Source organism: Hemicordylus capensis, chromosome 2 (genome assembly GCF_027244095.1).
Source record: "Hemicordylus capensis ecotype Gifberg chromosome 2, rHemCap1.1.pri, whole genome shotgun sequence".
NCBI classification, from domain to species: domain Eukaryota; kingdom Metazoa; phylum Chordata; class Lepidosauria; order Squamata; family Cordylidae; genus Hemicordylus; species Hemicordylus capensis.
Window position 1 is genome coordinate 423,518,003 of NC_069658.1, and position 18,973 is coordinate 423,536,975.

Sequence of the window (18,973 nt, forward strand, 5' to 3'; positions counted from 1 at the left end):
TTTGTATACTGACCTAAAGTCACGTCTCTGGGCAGTTTAATGATGATGATGTATCCATCCCTACCCTCATTACTGAATAATTAGAACCCACACTTCTTGGATTAGGAAGAAGTTTTTTTCAGGTAAAAGGGCATGATTTCCAGGCAGGCTTGTACCCCGATGCTTCTAAATGTAGAAATTAAACACTACCTACAGCCCCCTAAACCACTCACACTGGGCCTCTTGGTGACCTCTGAACTGGGTGACCTCTGAACTGGGACTTTACTCTGCACACCACAATCTTGAAAATACATTAGTTGATCCTACCCTACCCTGGTGGCGCAGTGGTAAAACTGCCGCCCTGTAACCAGAAGGTTACAAGTTCGATCCTGACCAGGGGCTCAAGGTTGACTCAGCCTTCCATCCTTCCGAGGTCGGTAAAATGAGTACCCAGAATGTTGGGGGCAATATGCTAAAAAATCATTGTAAACCGCTTAGAGAGCTTTGGCTATAGAGCGGTATATAAGTGTAAGTGCTATTGCTATTGCTATTGCTACCCCCTACAAAGAATAACGCTATTGTAGCGAAAAGGCAGCTAACTTCTTGCTTTGCAGAGACAAGCTGGTTGCCATGGTGAGTAAAATAGGACAGAAATGGGGGAAAGTGACTAAAAGAGATGGGGGGAAAGATGGTGTGGATCTAGAAAAGTAATGAAGCAAGGAGAGGCCTGGTTGGTTGAGGAATGGATTTGGCAGGAAGAACTTGGCAACTGAAAGACATTGAACATGGAGTCTTGGAGGCTGGAGAAAGAAAAGAGTAGGCCTGATGTAGCAGAAGTCACCAGGGGCCATGTAGAGCAGAGGGGTCTGACAGAGTAAGGAGTCAACAGAGGGCAGGGGATTTTCAGTCATGGCATGAAGGGGGATGTGCCAAAGCAAGGAATCCATGTGGGGTCTGGGAAGTCACAAATAGCTCTTACCTGTCTCTCCCCAGACAGGAAGATATTCATCCTGCTGAATGTCCAGCATGATCTCCAAGCCATTACCAGTTCCTCCCCTCATGGTGAGGAGTGGTGGCTTTCCAGACTGACCTGAGTTGAATGTGTAGCACTTTCCATAGCGTGTAAATACCTGAAAAGAGAAAAAAACTGCAAGAGTTAGAGAAGGAACCAGAATCTTCCATTGGAACCAGGCATGGATAATGGTAATCAAGAGGCAGCTTGAGGCAAAGGACCCAAGAGGTGGTGCAGTCACACAGCTGAGGGTATAACAACTCTCCCTTGGTATGTGCTTTCACCACTCAGTTTCAGCACCAGGGACAGCGCCCTGCTCCAGCTTTCCATTGTTCTTGAATAGCCATTGCCAAAGGAAAGTGGTGGAGATTTTGATGCCCTAGATTTACTGGGTTTATACACCTACACTGGGAGGAGGGTGGAATGCTCTGGATAAGAATGGAGAAAGCTATGTATATGGCGGGAGCAAACTGGAGCGCTGCTGTTCTATTGCAATGTGTTTTGCAACTCAAGGGATCCAACTGTTTTAGGTTAGGCATTCTCCAGTGGATTTGTAACAACAGCAATGACCCTGGGTACCTTCAGTGAAGGAAATATGAACAGGAAAAAAAAGAACATGAAGGCTTTAGGGCTTGAGCTCTGGAAGTAAACACTCAAAAGTTGTTCCCCATGACAAAGTAAGACAGCCTCAACCACGCTAGCATTTACACTCTACTGGGTAATTAATCATTTGCAGATGCTCAGATAATGGTCCCTGCCAGGCAATTCATGTAACAAATAGGCTAGGGACTAAAATCTGGCAGCTGTTTCCCAAGGAATGCTAAAATGTTTTGTGCTCGCCAACTCCGTGCAGACACATCCTTAAGACAATAAAACTGAGTCGCAGAGAGGGAGAAGAGGACTCTTCCAGAGCTACAAGATGACTAAGCAGCAATGACAGGCATACATCCAGGTCAGTGCTTGTATTTCCTCTGTGCTCCAAATCCAGGATCCTTCAGAAGTGTGAAGCAAGCCTCTCTGTGAAGGTGGGATCTTTTGCTAGGGAAGACACCCTCTCTCTTCCAAGCCAGAGTTTAAGTCCCTTGTGTATTCCAGGAGCTGGAAAGCTCACTCAGGCCTCCCTTTCAACTTGGTGCAGCTGTGTGCTCCCATGCCCTCACTAATTCACCCGAGTGGATGGCTTTTATTTATTTATTTGCTTTGTGGAGGCCTACAATGCTAGCCATTTGTAATTTGGGGAGTTGGGTATTCATCACCCACTAGAAACTTTGTGTGCTCTGCATCTTCCCTTCTGCTTACACTAGCGATGAGCGGCCACAAGCCAATCCATCTTTGTTTGATTGGTTACACAACTTGAGGAGGGACAGCTTCTTTTCTTGACTGAAGGAGGCTCACACAAAAAGTCTTGGAGAACTCCTACTGTATAAAATGCCTTTCTCCCTTCCCGCAGCAACACTAGAATGGTTAGGTTTCCAAGCCATCCCATATTACACACCTCTGCCTCTGCCCCAAGCTGGGTGCATATCACTCAAGTCTTCACTCCTAGCCTTGATTTTAAAATCAATACTAAGTTTGAGCTACAATATTTTAGACAAAAAGCAGGCTCACATTAAAATGAGCACAGTAAATTTTGTGGGGGCAAATGCCATTTGGAGGGAAACAAAGGGAACAAAGCATAAAATAAAATAAAATAAAATGGATGACCTTTTCTTAAGGCAGTATGGATGTTTGTCAATTATTACTATTCTTTTATTCATTTATTTATGACATTTTTATCTCAGCCTCCCTCCAAGGAGATCAGGATGGTAAACATAGTTTTTCTCATTTTATCCTCACAATAACTCTGGTTATTGTGAGGATAAAATGTAAGATGCATCCAAACTAAGGACGTGCCAGTACTCCGTAAGATGCACCAGTGTGGCAGACAGGTTCCAGAGTATTGCGGCCCTGGGTGTGGGGGTTCGACAACCTTTCCTTCTCCAAAGTCCTCTGTGTCACTTGAAAATATATCCCCGAGGGCTGTGTGACCTGCAGGGTCATATTTCCAGGGACACAGATGACTTCCGGGGAAAGGGGTGTGTGTGCCCAGAATTCACCACCCTGCATGCAAGCGCTGGTGGTAGGTAAGTATTTATTTATTTATTATTATTATTATTATTATTATTATTTACATTTATTATTATTATTTATATTTATATCCCACTCTTACTTCGAGGAGCTAGGAGTGGTGTACATGCTTATTATTATCCTCACAACAACCCTGTGAGGTAGGTTAGGCTGAGAGATACATGATTGGCCCAGAGTCACCCAGTGAGTTTCATGGTTGAGTTGGGATTCGAACTTGGGTCTTCCCGGTCCTAGTCCAACACTCTAACTGCTATGCTATGCTGTAGTAGAGTATGGAGCACTGACACATCTCATGGAGAACGAGCATTAGTTAGGATGTCAGCCCCTGTGAAGTAGGTTAGGCTAAGGGTGGTATTGGGGTGGTAAAGGCAAACCTTGTCCCTTGCCTACTACCATGAATAATAAAACTGCGAGTAATGAGGTATTGTGCTTATGGGATAAGGGGGGTTAGGTTCCCGAATGGGGAATAAAGGTTACAAACCTGCTAAAAACAGCAAAACAACAACAACAAAACACCCCACAAGAAAATAATGTAAACCATATACTGTACTTTGCTCCCATGTGCTCAGGAATGCCCCCCCAAATCTGCACATTGCCCCCCCAAACCACAACAAATCACAGAAGAGGGTTTTCAAAAAGAAATGAGCCAAAATAAGCCACAAAATGGCAGCCGAAAGTGACCTCTGCGGCTGCCATTTTGCCATTATTTCTGACCCTTTAGGCACCGTGGATATGTGGGTTTTAACCCTTCAGTATCCGCAGATAATGAAAATGGGTGTCAATTAGACACCCGCGAAGACACGGAACCACAAATAACGATGTTGTACTGTATTGGGGACTGACAGAAAGTCACCCAATGAGGAATTGTGCTTGGGTCTCCCTGGTTCTTGACTGACACACTTTAACTACAACACATCCTAGTATGAAAGAGGCAATAATATGTGAATGAGTTATCATGCTATATTAGAACTGGCAATGGATTTCAATGAATTATACAGTTTGATAGATTTCTAAATGTTATATCTCATCCCCCCACCCCCAAAGGAACTGAAAGAACAGAAGGTTAGAACCAATCATTAATAAAAGGTAACAAACAGCAGCAAAATCCAATTAAGACAATACTAACTATGAGGGACATATACAGAGGTGATACAAATCTGAACCATGGAAGCCAGAAAAAGCTTGCTAAAATAACGTCTTCAGCCTCTGTTGAAAAACAGGCAGAGAAGGAGCCAGTGGGCACCTCACGCAGCAGGGAGTTTCATAAGAGAGGCACCACTATGGAGCAAGTCCTTTTGCACATTCCCACCAATGGAGCCACAGAAGGAACTGGAACACAGACGAAGGCCTTCTCATATGATCTTATGAGGTGGGCAGATTAGTGTGAGAAGAAGCACTTCTTGAGGAAGAAGTTTTTGTCAAGATGACAGGTTGAAATTTATACTGTCATGTTTGTATATTTCAAGCTACTTCCTTGAAGAAGAGATCTGTGCTTGACATGTCCTGGGATTTTCCTGCAAATATTGACTTGTAAGGTTTTTTGGTTTTCATTTTTAAAAATTGTGCTTGATGTTAGAATCCCCTAATTTCTACTTACTTCCAGCAGTCCTGATTGTGATCTCCCTGGTCCCTCCCAACCATTAGATCCTCCTTCCCTGCTCTAGGGCTGGGAATAGAAAAACCAATATTCTTGATACTTGTCCTAGTTCACCAGTCTTACATATGACGCAAATGTTCAGATAAACAATGATTGTTCTACTCCCTGTTAATGCACATCCAGAACACTGCAGAATATGATCTCTTTCCAAACAAGTGCTGACTTCAGGATTTCAGGAAAACAATTTCTGCTTCCCCCCAACCCCGACACCCAATCCTTTCAAGCCATGCACTAGGATGGACCAGTTAACATTGACCAAACAACTATTTTTGCTTTCATGAAACAAACAGATTTGATATTCATGCAAATGAATCATTTAGGGGCATCAAAGCATTTTCAAAAATGACAAATGATGTTGCACACTGGGGTTGTAATTGGCAATGTCGTTTATGAATTATTAGGACTATTAATCATTATTGCACATTAATGAATCCATGCATTTGTGTTTTTAAAAAAAACCATACAGAGCAGGTTCATAATTCAAAAGTCAACAAAAAGCCTGCACTAACTTGAATGGGCTCATAGGAACATAGGAAGCTGCCATATACTGAGTCAGACCATTGGTCTCTCTAGCTCAGTATTGTCTTCACAGACTGGCAGCAGCTTCTCCAAGGTTGCAGGCAGAAATCTCTCTCAGCCCTATCTTGGAGATGCTGTCCGGGAGGGAACTTGGAACCTTCTGCTCTTCCCAGAGCGGCTTCATCCCCTGAGGGGAATATCTTGCAGTGCTCACACATCAAGTCTCCCATTCATATGCAACCAGGGCAGACCCTGCTTAGCTATGGGGACAAGTCATGCTTGCTACCACAAGACCAGCTCTCCTCTCTGCAGTTAATATATATACCAGATGCCACAGAATCACTCCCTAAAACATTAGCTGCGTTTTGAACTGATATTGGGCATTAACTAAACACAAAAAATTGGCTCATGCCAATGGGAGCTTCATATTTATGTTGTCTACTTATCTTAGGGCCAGTTTGGGCATTTTCCAGGCTAATGCTTTAATTAGTGTGGTGGAAAAAGAGGCACATGTCCCTCCTCCTCTCCATGCAATTGGCCTAACTTGTGAGACAAGCATTCCATCCAGAGGCTTGTAGGCACAATGATCTGATTTGGGTAGTTTCTGCTATTTGCTCCCCTGCAAATAGTACATCCTGCCTCTGAACTTGGAGGTAGCCTACAGTCATCAGGACTAGCAGCCATCAATAGAATTGTCCTCCATGAATGTGTCTAAGCCCTTTATAATGTATTTCTGTAGAGCAATCAACATATCAAAATTTTCACATTATATTTCCTAAATTATTATCTGTGAAGTAAGTAGCATATACAATCTGTTCATTTTTGTAAATGTCTGTTACAGTTCAATTTCTATGGATTTTGTGAATGCTATGAAACGTGAAACGCTGCAGATGGAAGGCAACTCAAGGGGACTTTAGCGCTGACTTTGAATAATGTATGCTCTGCCTTGTCAGTTTGATCTCTTTGAGTCCATCCACTTCCCTGGGAGTTTTGTGCTGGCTGAGTGGATTCTTTGGTGTTTAACCTGCAACCCTGCGTGTGCGGAAGTCAATGAGAGTATGCAATTCGCAGTGTGGATTGCAAAGTTAATCAATTGATGAATTATGAATTCCCAAGACCCCAAGTGAATGGACTGTGAATTATTAAAAGTAATTCAAACTTCATCAAAGCACTCATGACGCATGAGCAGGGAGTTCAAATCATTGTTAAGACAAATGACTACCTGAATTTAGTTCATGAATACAGAAAGCCCTATTTATTTTCATCTGTCATGTCAGTTGAACTGAGATGAGTTTCAGGGCTGGCACAAATCCTAGAGTTGATCTTCTGCCTATTTTGCAGCAAAGGTGAAAGATGGGAGCAAGGACATAGCTAGCGTAATGAAGGTATATTCTGACATATAACTGGGAGGAAAAGAGGTAGAGACCCTCAGTCAGTCTTTGGAGTCTTCCTTATGCTTCAACGTTTGCATGGAAGGATATGAATCTGAACAGCTGTTCATCTGTCTAAAAATGCTTCTTGTCATTATACTAAAAGTTCTTCCCTCAGGACTATATTCGACGTAAGTGTAGAAAAAACAACTCCATGTCATTCTGCCCATCTATTACAGTCTTCAAAAGAGGTTCTGCACCCCAACTTGCTGCCTGCTGAAGCTAATTTGTTGTGCAAGGCCTTCTCAGTGGTGGTCCCTAGGCTTTGGAACTCCCTCCTTCAGATTGTTCCAACCCTCCTAATTTTCAAGAGGATACTGAAAACTCCATTTGTTTTGAGAGGCCTTTAGAGTAACAGGTCTTTTCCAGATGGCAATAAGAAGTGCTGGAACAGTGCTTTTCCAAGCGCAATTGTTCTCTGTTTCCACACACTTCAGCAGGTTTGAGTTGTCCGTTCCAGTGAGAATCCACAATCTGTTCACATGCACAGCAAGGTCACAGCATGATCTTCTCACTGCCATCTACTGGCAAGCGCTTGCTTTTTGTCAAGAATCATCTTTCATCAGAAAAGTAGTACAGTGGTCCCTTGACTTACGAACTACTCGACATAAGTATTTTTCGAGTTACAAACGGCAGTTTTAGATCCGGTTTTAGATGCGTTTTTTTCGACTTACAAATTTTTAGATGGAGTTTCCTCGACTTACGAATTTTACATGCGGTTTCCTTGACTTGCCTGCCTGTTTACTGCCTGTTTATTCTTGAAAAGAAATGTTCCTGTGCAGTTTGCAAGCCTTACTGGGGGTCTGGGTCTTTTTTCTAGGCTCCGGAACGCATTAATCCGTTCCCAATGCATTCCTATGGGAAACCGCTTTTCGACTTACGAACTTTTCGACTTACAAATGTGCATTCGGAACGGATTAATTTCGTAAGTAGAGGGACCACTGTACTGTAATCAGTTCTTCAAGGAAAGCAAGACCTGGCCAGCAGGTGGCGCTGAGAAAAATCAACACTGGTGGATTCACACCCCCTAGGACTGCTGAAGTGTATGGAAGCAGAGTAAAATGGTAAAATGGGAAAGAACTATTCTAGTGCTTCTTGTTGCTCTCTGGAAGAATCTTAAGAATGGGAGGCTCTTTAATGAGTAAGTTTGCCACTGGTTTTAAGTTGGTTTTTTCTGGTCTCTAATGTTATGCACTTGCTTTTTAAAAGGTATACAATCTGTTTCATATTCTATTTTGGCTGTGCGGTCTCACCTTGGGGCCATTCAGCAAAAGGCAAGCGAAAAGCTAGGACATAACATTAAAAAAATTAAAAGTGCAAAATGGAGTATCCCAGTAATCTCCCTCCCCTTCCTCTGCTATCTCCCTGTGTCTGCTTTCAGACTGTGAGCCCTTAGGACAGGGACCTGTGTCTTCTCACTCGCTCTCTGTAAAGCGCTATGTACATGGATAGGACTATCAAGACATACATTTTTTAAAATTACGTATCTCCTGCCGTTCCCTGGTGAAAACAAGCACAAGGCAGCTTACAAGAGTGAAAACAACAACAGCAACCCAGTAAAACATAACATTAAATATGCAATACAATGACATTTACAATACCACTAAACACAGTATAAAAGCAGCTGTCTAAAACCACACAATACCAATAAAACAAAATGTTATATATTCTTTAATATATAAACTTTTAAAAAGGTTTCTAGCTCTTATGGCTGGGAAGACAGGTTCCATGTGTGTCATAAAACGTGGGGGGAATTCTGAATTCAGCAGGGGCTCAGTAGCTGGAGCACGGTCAATTGCGGCCTCAGCTCTGGGGCAGGGAGCCACTTGCTGCTCCCCCCGCTTGCGCCCATCCACTCCCTTTCGCATCCTCGGTTGCCACCTTCTTCATGGCAGCAGTACTAGCCACCTCCGCCTGACTAGGTGCACCCCCTCCCATGCCACTCATGTGTGCTGCTGGACTGGTTATGAAAAGGGGGGACAGAACAGAAAGGGAAATGTTGAAAGAGCCCTAGAGAGTGTCTGCAATATCCTATCGCCTTTTCAACATTTCCTCTTCTGTTCCGTCCTCCTTTTCTTCAGCAATGCATGAGAGTGGTGTAGGAGGGTGCATGCTAAGTCAAGCAGTGGAGGGTGCTGCTGCCCTGAAGGAGGAGGAAGAGGAGGAGGAGGAGGAGGGCCTTCTCAGACTGGCTCTTTGCCAAGTAGTGGCTGTTTGGATGGGGGTGGGTGGCATAGGAGGGTGGATGAGGTGGCATCTTCCTGCCCTACAGATGCCCCGATAATCTGCTGCTTGAGGGATAACTGCCCCACCTTGCCTCATGGAAAGACCATCCTGGGCACTCTTCCAGTTCTCAGTATGGGTAGGGCAAAGACGTTTCAGTGGAGGGAGAAAGATCCCCAGCATGGTTCGAAGGCCAACTCTAAGACAAGTTCAAGATCCGACTGGAGACTGAATAGGTCCTGGGGCTCATGGTCAGTCTCTTTGCTGTTGCTAAGGAAGCCCAGGCCTGGTCAGTGTGTGGATGACTCACTGCCTGGGAATGAAACAGGTCTAGGCCTGCTCAGTGCCTGGACGGGGGGACACCAGGAATGCCACCTTGAGTTCCAGGACAGAAGGAACATGGGAGACAAATGGAATAAACAGATGATATAGAAAGAGCAGGTTTCTTTCACGAGCATGTATTGTGGTTATTTTTAAAACACCTCACAGTGGCCACATATGGCTAAGGCCATGGGAGGGGTGTGGCTGCCCTCCCTGTGCCCTCCTGCCAGGGCCCCTGTGGTTGGCAGGCTTTCCAGTGGCAAGCAGGGGAGATCGGGCTTCGGGGTCCCGCCTAGCTTTCCATCTCTCCCTAGCACTATGCGGAGTCCAATACATTCTGCAAGATCACAACACGTACCGTATGCACATAGGCCTCATTTGCCTCCAGTGACCTTATACAGGCCCCATAATTCAGCTTGTTTTGGCACATAATGTGAGTCACCATAAGTACAGCATGTCAACTGCATTCACCACAGAGTACAGCACTTACTTACACTGCTGTGTGAAAAGGGAATATAAAGGACTGTTCAGACTTCTCAGCCTTTGGATTTTGAAAAGAGGGACAGAAGGCATTCTGAATTAAAGCTCATCCACAAGCATGCTTCCTTTTCCAGGGGCATCATTAGCGGGTGGCCCATGGGGTTCAGACCCCGCCTCCATGAATGCCTCAAAGCCCCAAATCTCATCAGCGACCTCCATGACCTGTTCCGGAAAAGAAGTGCAGCAGTGGAGGCACCAGCATAGAGCAGGGGAGGGAGCTCCTAGACTCACTTAGCTCTCTGCTGTTTCCATCATCATAGGCACTGCATTATAATATTAGAGGCTTTAAAAAACACAAGTAATTATACTTGGGGGGGTATGATTGAGTTTAATTATCAAAAGGGGGGCTGCTGGCCCAGGCCCCAAATCTTTTAAGTACCTAGCAATGCCTTTGCCCTTTACTCTTAGTTCAGTGCGCTCGCAAATCCCAGAATTGGTTGGGAACATTTCTCCCAGCTCACACCTTCCCACCTGCTGCACATACACACACTCAGAGCATTTCCTATTGAGTGGGATCTCTCTGGTCTGTGATCAAAATGAAGATTAATTCATTATTGAGTGAGTGAATATTTCATCCTGAGAAATTCAGCTTTCTTTATAATAAATAAACAGACAAAAACCCCCAAACCTTGGATGTGATCTAGTTAAGCACTTTTAAAGTTTACAAGATTTAAGTGAAGATGTTAATCATCGTGTGTGCACAAACCAATTTCAGCAGTTTGGTTTGAGTTTGAGCTGAACATCAACTGGCCCGCTGGCCCATGAGCTGGTTCAAGTTGAACTGGCTCCCCGGTTTGGTCTGAGTGTCAAACCGGGCCGAATCAGTTCGGCGGTCTGAGAGGGTATGCCTGTAAAGGGGAAAGCAGTGAGGATTCCCCTTTACAAGCAAGTGGGGGAATTCTGCCTATCTAAAAAAAAAATCCTAATGGGGTGGGCAAGAGGGCACCTGTAATCTGAGGGCACAGCGGCATGGCCCCTCCTCTCTGGACCAGATCCGATGCTCCAACCAGGACTACAGGTGCCCTCTAGCACCAGGCCCAGTCCGGAGAGGAGGAATCGTGCAGCCACACCCTCAGACTACAGGTGCCCTCTCGCCTGCCCCACTAGGATGTGGGCATGCCCCTGAACCACCAAACTGGTTCAGAACCTGTTTGTTAGAACTGAGGCTGGTTCAGCTCAAACTCAGACTGGCACCACTTTTGGGGGTCTGGTTTGGTCTGAGTCCAAACCAGCAGAACTAGGCCAGTCCTGTTCGAACCAGGTTCGACTAAAATCAGTTCTGCACACCCCTGATTGTGTACTTCTGAATCTCTCCCACTCAAACCAAAGGAGCTCGCATGTACTTAAACTTGTCTAGATTGTGCTCCTAAGTTTCTAGTCCTTAAGCTTGCAAAGAGAAGTTTGAAAATGTCTGTGTAATCTCCAGCTAAGAGTCAAACTAGATGAGATGTTCTGACATGCTTTGTAACTGCTTGTCTTTTTTCTTTCTAAATAGGAGCCGTGGAAGGCCAAATCTGGATGAGGACTGCAGGGGAGGGGGCTTTAACTTTTTGTCCCCATAAGTAATCAAATTTGGATCATACTTTCTAGTGGTGTTTCTTGCACCCCTGGAGGGGATGAAGCTCCCACTGGCACAAGTGAGAACTTTCCTTCTGGGGCAAATAGCAGCTGTAGGAAGCCCCCGATCTGGTTTGTGTTGTAAATCTGTTGGCTTGGCTAACCTGACAGGATTTACAACCCCTTCAGCTCTACTTCGGTGAGTTAAACAGAAAGTCTGGAAATAAGAGTAGCAGTGAAGCTGCATGAATGAAAGCAAAAAAAGACTCCCAAAGAAAAATAGTAGTAAACAAAATAAAGTCCCTTGAACTAAACTAGGTAACCCCCTCTATGATAACTGAGTAATAACCTGAAAAAAAAACCCAACAGAGCAAGGAATGAACAGAACAAGGGCAGGCTGGGACACGAAAAGTTGAAGAATGCTAAGTAGGATCACGGTCTGCGGTAAGCGAAAGTTGCTAACAGCAATCTGTGCCAATAACAGTCTGCTTAATATAGGGCTCAAGATAACCGGCAGCCAATCAGGCTTTCCTGACTCAGCACTTCTATTTCCTCTCCTGTGAGATCTTGCGCCTGCGTGTCTTGCACTGAGCCTTTCTCTTGAGACGCCTTCTTAACACAGGTGAAATTCCAGCTTCCTCCTGATCAGCCTCTTCAGCCCTCATGTCTGCCAGCTGCCCAGACTCCTCTGTATGCCGCTGTTCCAGCTCAGCTCCAGAGTCTGTTCTCCCAGCCACATCCTGCTGCTGTGCCTCTGAGCATGCACTCCCAACCGAGTCCTCCGAGGTCTGAGCCATGAGAGTTTGGGACCACAGGAGGGACCATGGGTTAAAGCTCCCCCATGGCTGTGGTTCCCAACTGGGCCCCCTACAGCCCCTATGTAGTCCAGAAAACCTATGCATGTCAGCTCTAAGGGAAAAGAGGGAGAGCGGAACCACCCCATATATATCTTATGTCAAGCACTCTGCCTTTTAAGAATGAAAAACAAAAACAAAAAACAAAACAAAAGACTAGACTGCATCACATTAATAAAATCTTCTCTAGATCCTTTCTTTACAAATCCCTCCCAATAGATAACTCCATCACAATTTAAAAACACTAGCAAAAACAAAACAAAAAACAAACAAAACTACCAGGGATGGCAAGTCCACTAGGTGAAGTAGGGAGTCACCTAGGGCACCAAGTGGGGAGGGGCGCCAATGGACTGAGTCATGTCCTGCCCCATGAGCTGGAAGTATAGTTCATTGGGGTACAGGCACTTGCCTGCTGCTGACAGCCATACGCCAAGGAGGACAAGGAGAGCATTCGGTAGGGGCGGAGGGCGTCCCTTTCGCCTGCTCAGGTGCCCTGTTGTCCGAGTAAGTGAGCCAGCAAGTGAGCAAGCAGATGGGCGCTTTCCATCCCGGCCGCCTGCCCACTTGCTCTCCTTGCTGGCTGCCTCTGCTGCTAAGGAGTTGTCTTGCTACAGTGCATTATAAAAATGTCACCGCATCATGCGCCAATGTCATCATAATGTGCCGTGGCAGGCCGGCTGCCCAAGCAGTGGCAGGAGCAGTGGGCAAAGGCAAGGAGAGCAAGTGGGTGGCCAGGGGGAGGGGTTTGACAGGGACTGCCAACTTGCTTGGACAATGGGTGGGGGGGGGCGCTGCCTGCATGGCATCAAAGCCAGGCTTTGATTGGGGCACCAGAAATCCTTGGGCCAGCCCTGAGAACTACAATGGGAAGCCAGTTAGCACAAAGGTTACCAAGTGGGGCCTAGCTGAGCCCCGAGCAGAGTCAAATGGCCAAGAGGAAACATTTCAGGCCAAGGAAGCAGCTGTTTATGGCTCTTAAAGCAGGAGGCAAGCAGACAGTTGAAAACAGTTTCCCCAATTGTAGATGGTAAGCAAACTTCATGTCCTTTGGCCCCAGGTCTCAGAGGGGGCCGAGCAGGAATTCTAAATGCCCAGGCCTGCATATGCAAAGCTCACAGCTCCCCATGATGGCATGAAGAAGAAGTTATGCAAAATAAGTAAATGAATGGAAATGTGCTTAATTTGCATGTTTTATAGAAATGGCAAGGTCAGCTTTTTCTTGGTGTAGGACATTTTTCTAGTGCAGCTGAGGGAGGGAAGTGCAGCTGAAAGAGGTAACCAATAATGATTCATCTTGAAAGGAAGATTGCATTGCCCAACAGCAAACTTCTCATTGCAAAAAAAAAAAAAAAAGAGAGAGAGAGAGATAAAGCAATGCTTTATGAAGAGACTTGAGTTTGGGGGTTGCTGAGTACGTGCACCAAGTGGTAACTTGCATGTGTGAATGAGGCCATCACAGATGTATCTTCAGGTTTGCACACCAACAAGCAATGGCTTGATGCATCCTCAAAGAATGGCTTGAGTCTGAGAATGAGGCTCTCACTGATTTGACGGGACAGCCAGAATGCTGACATCACTTCAGATGCCTTGCTTTGCCAGGGATGCGCCTGCATGTATGGATGTGCCATCTTGAGAGACAAAAGTTACCTCTCAACTAGAAGACCTGCTATTGTGTAGGAATTAAAAAGTGTCTATTTTTAGAGAACAAGGGACGTCTATTTTATGAAGAGAATGTCCTAAAATAGCAACAGGGAGTCGTGTAACACTTGGAAGACTAACAGGTGTAATATAGCACACACTTCCATGGTCTAGAGCCACTTTATGCCACACATTTGATGAAGTGGGCTTCAGCCCACGAAAGCTTATGCTGCAACAAATCTGTTAGTCCGTAAGGTGCTACACGACTCTTTATCTGCGTTTGCCAGAACAGCCAAGCACTGCGACATGCATAGGATTCATTCTGAAATAAGGCTTTCCAAAAATTTCTGTACCCCTAGAAAGGACAGGAGCGCTGCGGGCGCCTGAAGGTGCTTCTCTTTGTGATGGGCACCACAATAGTCTCTAACAGCTGTTCAGTATAGCAGCAGGCAAATCCATGCTAGGAACACATGCTGAAAATCAGGGGCACTGTAAGGCTGGATGTGGGACAAAGGAACAGTTTTTTTAAAGCCTCAGGGATGACTCCAAGGGGTCGTCGGTGCTCCCCGCTAAACATTTCCTGCTCTCCCATCCACCAGATTGGAACTTGGCAGCAAAGTGTCAGACAATATAGTCACCGTATATCACAGTCCTATAGCTCAAATGAATTATTTTTAACGTCTCCACTGTTTACGGAAGCCTCATTCACCCATTCTTCTACAGCCCTGAGCCATTTTGGAAGGGTGGAATAAAATAAAATAAAATAAAATAAAATAAAATAAAATAAAATAAAATAAAATACATACATACTCCAGAACTAGCAGCAGAAGCAATGGCATACCAAGGTCTGAAGGCGGCCATGTTCAATAATTTAATACAGGCCCCCTTTCCTTTATTTCTGTGCTGCCATTTTTTAAAGGCATAATTGCCTTGCCTCTCACCCGGCCTTCCCTGTTACTGCTGCCACTGCCCACAGCCCCCTCGCTCCCACTTGCCACAGCCTGCTTCCTCCGAATTACCTGCCGCCTCTCCTGCCAACCCACTACAGTTCCTGCATGCAGTGGTGGCTTGCTAAGTTCCAGCAGCAGTGCAACGGCTTAGGCCCTGGGTATCTAAGAGAGCATCTTCTTCACTACGAGCCCCACCGCCCATTGAGGTCATCTGAGGAGGTCCGTCCCCAGTTACCGCCAACTTGTCTGGTGGCTACAAAGAGACGGGCCTTCTCGGTCGCTGCCCCGAGATTGTGGAAGGCGGTCCCTGCTGAGATCCGATCCTCCCCATCTCTGGCAATTTTCAAAAAAACACCTGAAAACCCATCTTTCTGCCCAAGCTGTCTCAGCTTCCTAATATTTTGGGGGTTTTATCTCTGGTTATTTTCAAATTGTTAAAGTGTTTTAAAGTTTTTGTATATGTTTTTAACTGGTTTAATGTTATTGTAAACTGCCCAGAGACGACAGTTTGGGGCGGTATACAAATTTCACAAATAAATAAATAAACAAACTGATGTCACATCCCAGGGCCTGTCACCGGGCCCTGATGTCATTACGCATGCCACGGCCAGAGCGTAGCAAGCTGCCACGCAGGAGAAGGGTAGTGGGCTAGCCATGGGAGAGGCAGTTACTCTGAGGGTGGGGGAGGGCAGGCAGGCGAGAGGCTCTTGCTGGCCCCTCTTATCAGGGAGGTCCAGGGCAGCTTGTGTTCTTCAAACCCATCCGCCCAATTATGCCCCTGAGCAGAAGCAAGTGCAGGAGGGAGGGAGGAGACTCCTTCAGCCTCCCAGGCCAGGAAACTGAGCTAGGTGAGACCAAGTGTGCAGGGCGGAGCAGGTTCATCTCCCCGGAGGATTTCAGCTAGTCTAGTACTGCTCTCCCCACTCCACTCCTTCCTGCCACATGGTCTTGGAAAGGAAGAGAAAAGTAGCTTAGAAAAGCAGACTGGAAGGTTTGGACTAATTCAAGAAGGCAATAAGGTCCTTCACATTATCAGGTCTACCTGGGCTAGGATAGCCCTACCCGGGTAGACCTAGTTGCAAGAACCGCTAGGATTAGTCCTGATCCTGGCACTCCTCCATCAGGCAGCCTGTTTTTGTTTTTTTTAAACTTGGGCTAACAGTGAGGAAACGTGCACACATCCTCCTACCTCACCGCCTGGTCATGTGGAAGCTTGGACTGCCGGCAGCCATCGCTACCATAGAGGCAGGGGGAAGGAGCAAACCAGCCTCTGGAATTTCTACAATGCACCACACACTGCATGGTGGGATTCCTGGTAGCCAGATGTTCTCCACCCCCACCTCTCTCTCTCTCTGTGTGTGGCACAGTGAGTGGGGTAAAAGTGGCAGCCGTGTGGGGGAAGGTAGGAATGATTCTGCCTTTCCCCCAGCCCTCCCTGCCCCTGACCCCAGGTAAAATGGTCATGTGAACAACCTTAGTATTTTCTAAGAAGAATCTGGCCCATTTTCTGAAAAAGTTTGAAAATATCAAGCAAGTTTCAATAATAAGATAAATAAACTAACAAAATTAATTACTTTCCCCTAATGACATTCTTTGCCCCCCGCCCCAAAACCTAGTTGTTCTAGGTTTGCCACCAAATGGCATTCAAATCAGGGATAGCCCTGAGCATCAGGGACTCTTCAGAAATGCAGTCCCTTCCATCTGTTGTTATAAACAACATCATTCATTGCAGGAACAAGAAGTATGGAACAGACCACGAACAGGCTAAAACAGCCGCCTACACTGGCACCAGTAACAGTTCCGTAAGAGAGACATGTGACTGGGGAAAGTTCCATTCCGCTTGCAGAAAGTAGCGACACCAGTGGGCCAATGCTGCTAGAGTTCAGTGTGCAGCCTGAGCCCCTGCATGTTTATTCCTAAGTAGGTCACATTGGGCCTGACTCCCAGGGAGATGAGCATAAGATTGCAGCCTGCTTTATGAAAGGCTGCTGTGCTTAATTTCAGTTCTCCTGCAGATGGAAGTTTGGAAGAGGAAGGGGGCAGAAACAGAATATTTAGACCACGGGGCATGACAGAAACAACAGGTAAATGCAGCCATCTACTTATAAACCCAAACAATATAAATATATTGACAGGACTGCAAATCTTCTCAGAGACTAGCAGACCACAGTGGGGGAGAAACAGAAGCATACACTTCTTCCCTCTTTGGGGAGATCCCAGGTATTTCCCCACCTGTTTAATGTGTTTTGCTCAAGATTCAGAGTCAGCTTTTTGATCTGCGCTAAAGTGGTGAAATGCTCTGTGCCAAAACCAAAGAGCCAAGTGTTACCTGGATCGCTAGACGGCTCCTTAACATTTTTCTGATGTGGAACTCACCAGTGCAGTTTCCTTGGCACTTATTTATCTATTTACCAAATTGGGTCCCGCTTCATGATTATGATTATGATTATTATTACATTTATATCCTGCTCTTCCTCCAAGGAGTCCAGAGCGGTGTACTACATACTTGAGTTTCTCTTCCACAACAACCCTGTGAAGTAGGCTAGGCTGAGAGGCACGTGACTGGCCCAGAGTCACCCAGCTAGTCTCATGGCTGAATGGGGATTTGAACTCGGATCTCCCCAGTCCTAGTCCAGCACTCTCACCACTACACCACGCTTACCACCATCTGAGGGCCAGTCTGGACAATATGTCCCCCAGCCCAATGCAGACACCCGGCACGTATGTCTCCCCGGCAACCCGTGTGCCATTTTGCCACTGCTTAATCACATGGCGTGAGGAGAGGGCAGTTCACCTGAAGCACGCCTGCATGATTAAGCAGTGCTAAGCCAGCATGCCCGATGGGAGGAGGGAGGTCTATGCACCCATACATTTGAAAGGGCCAATGGTAGACCCAGTCTATGACAGCTTCAAAGATATTGATGGGCACCCCATTGGGCAGCACTTGGGTCAGAGGTTCAGGACACTCAGCTCCTTACTAGTGGAACCCGTATCAAAAAGTCCGGTTCTCGTTTCGCAACCAAGCCTTATTAACCCCTGCTGCAGCTTTACTTTCAGCACCCATGGGCTGGAGTCAGGCAACCCACCCACAAGGCTCTACGGTGGGCTTCAACCCACGACCAGAAGTCCTCTCTCTCGTTGGTCTTTACCAGCAGGAACAGATTCTTCACTAGGTGAAGATGCCTTATAGTGGCTGAGTTCACACAAGGACCCTAGTTAAAAAGTTAATCAGGATTAGTGAGCCCTGGGGAGAGGACTGTGAGGATGCAGAATTTCAGGGCGATCCTGGTCAAACTGCTCTTAATTGGAACAGTACGACAAGGGTTGCTCTGAAATCCTGCATTCCCACAATCCTCTCCGCAAGGCTCACGAATCCTGATTAACGTTTTAACCAGGATCCTTATGATTGTGTGAACCCACCCAGTAAGTGAGCCCCTTCTAGCTTTCATCGAGCTCCAGGATTGCCCAGACTGAAGGGCAGCAGCTCTTGCCGGTTTTCATGCAAGGCGTCTTCTTCCCCGGCCCTCCTCAGAGATACCAGGGATTGCAGCTGGGACCTTGTGCACAAAAAGCCCATGCTCTACCACTGAGCTACAGACCGATCTCTGAATGTACCATGCTTGCTGAAACGGGCAACAAACAAATGCCTACTTCCTGCTTACTCACCCAGTCACCCCACACGTAAGGTGGCCGGGCTACAACCCAGCTATCCCTCTTGTACCTTTCAACCTGCAACTGAGTTAGGAGGAGACGAGGCAGCTACAGCCTCTCCCATCTGTCCCTGCTGGTCCTTACACCCTCCAGCCTGCAGTAAAGGTTAAGGGTGCCGTTGAGTGGGTGTCGACTCCTGGGGCCCACAGAGCCCCGTGGTTTTCCTTTGGTAGAAGACAGGAGGGGGTTGACCATCGCCTCCTCCTGCACAGTATGAGATGATGCCTTTCAGCATCTTCCTAGATCCTTGCTGCCCGATAGAGGTGTTTCTGGGGAACGGACTAGTGGGGATTCAAACTGGCAACCTCTGGCTTGACAATCAAATCATTTCCCCAGTGCACCATTAGGTGGCTCCCAACCCTCTGTACTGAGGCTGGATTTCAGAGGTGCCTCAGTAGCAGTAGGCAAGGGGAGCCAGCACAAGGGCAGGAGAAGCCACAGCTGCCTTGTCTCCC

General features: G+C 46.4%; 1 protein-coding gene across 3 annotated transcripts in view; it reads right to left on the reverse strand.

Moving 5' to 3' along the window:
* The window catches only part of ASIC1 (acid sensing ion channel subunit 1), a 224,748-nt gene that overhangs the window by 24,950 nt on the left and 180,825 nt on the right, over window positions 1–18,973 (reverse strand). For all 3 annotated transcript variants that reach the window (XM_053299294.1, XM_053299292.1, XM_053299295.1), the window contains one exon: window positions 959–1,109. In XM_053299294.1, the coding sequence (XP_053155269.1) occupies window positions 959–1,109 (151 nt within the window). The remainder of the gene's footprint in view (window positions 1–958; window positions 1,110–18,973) is intronic.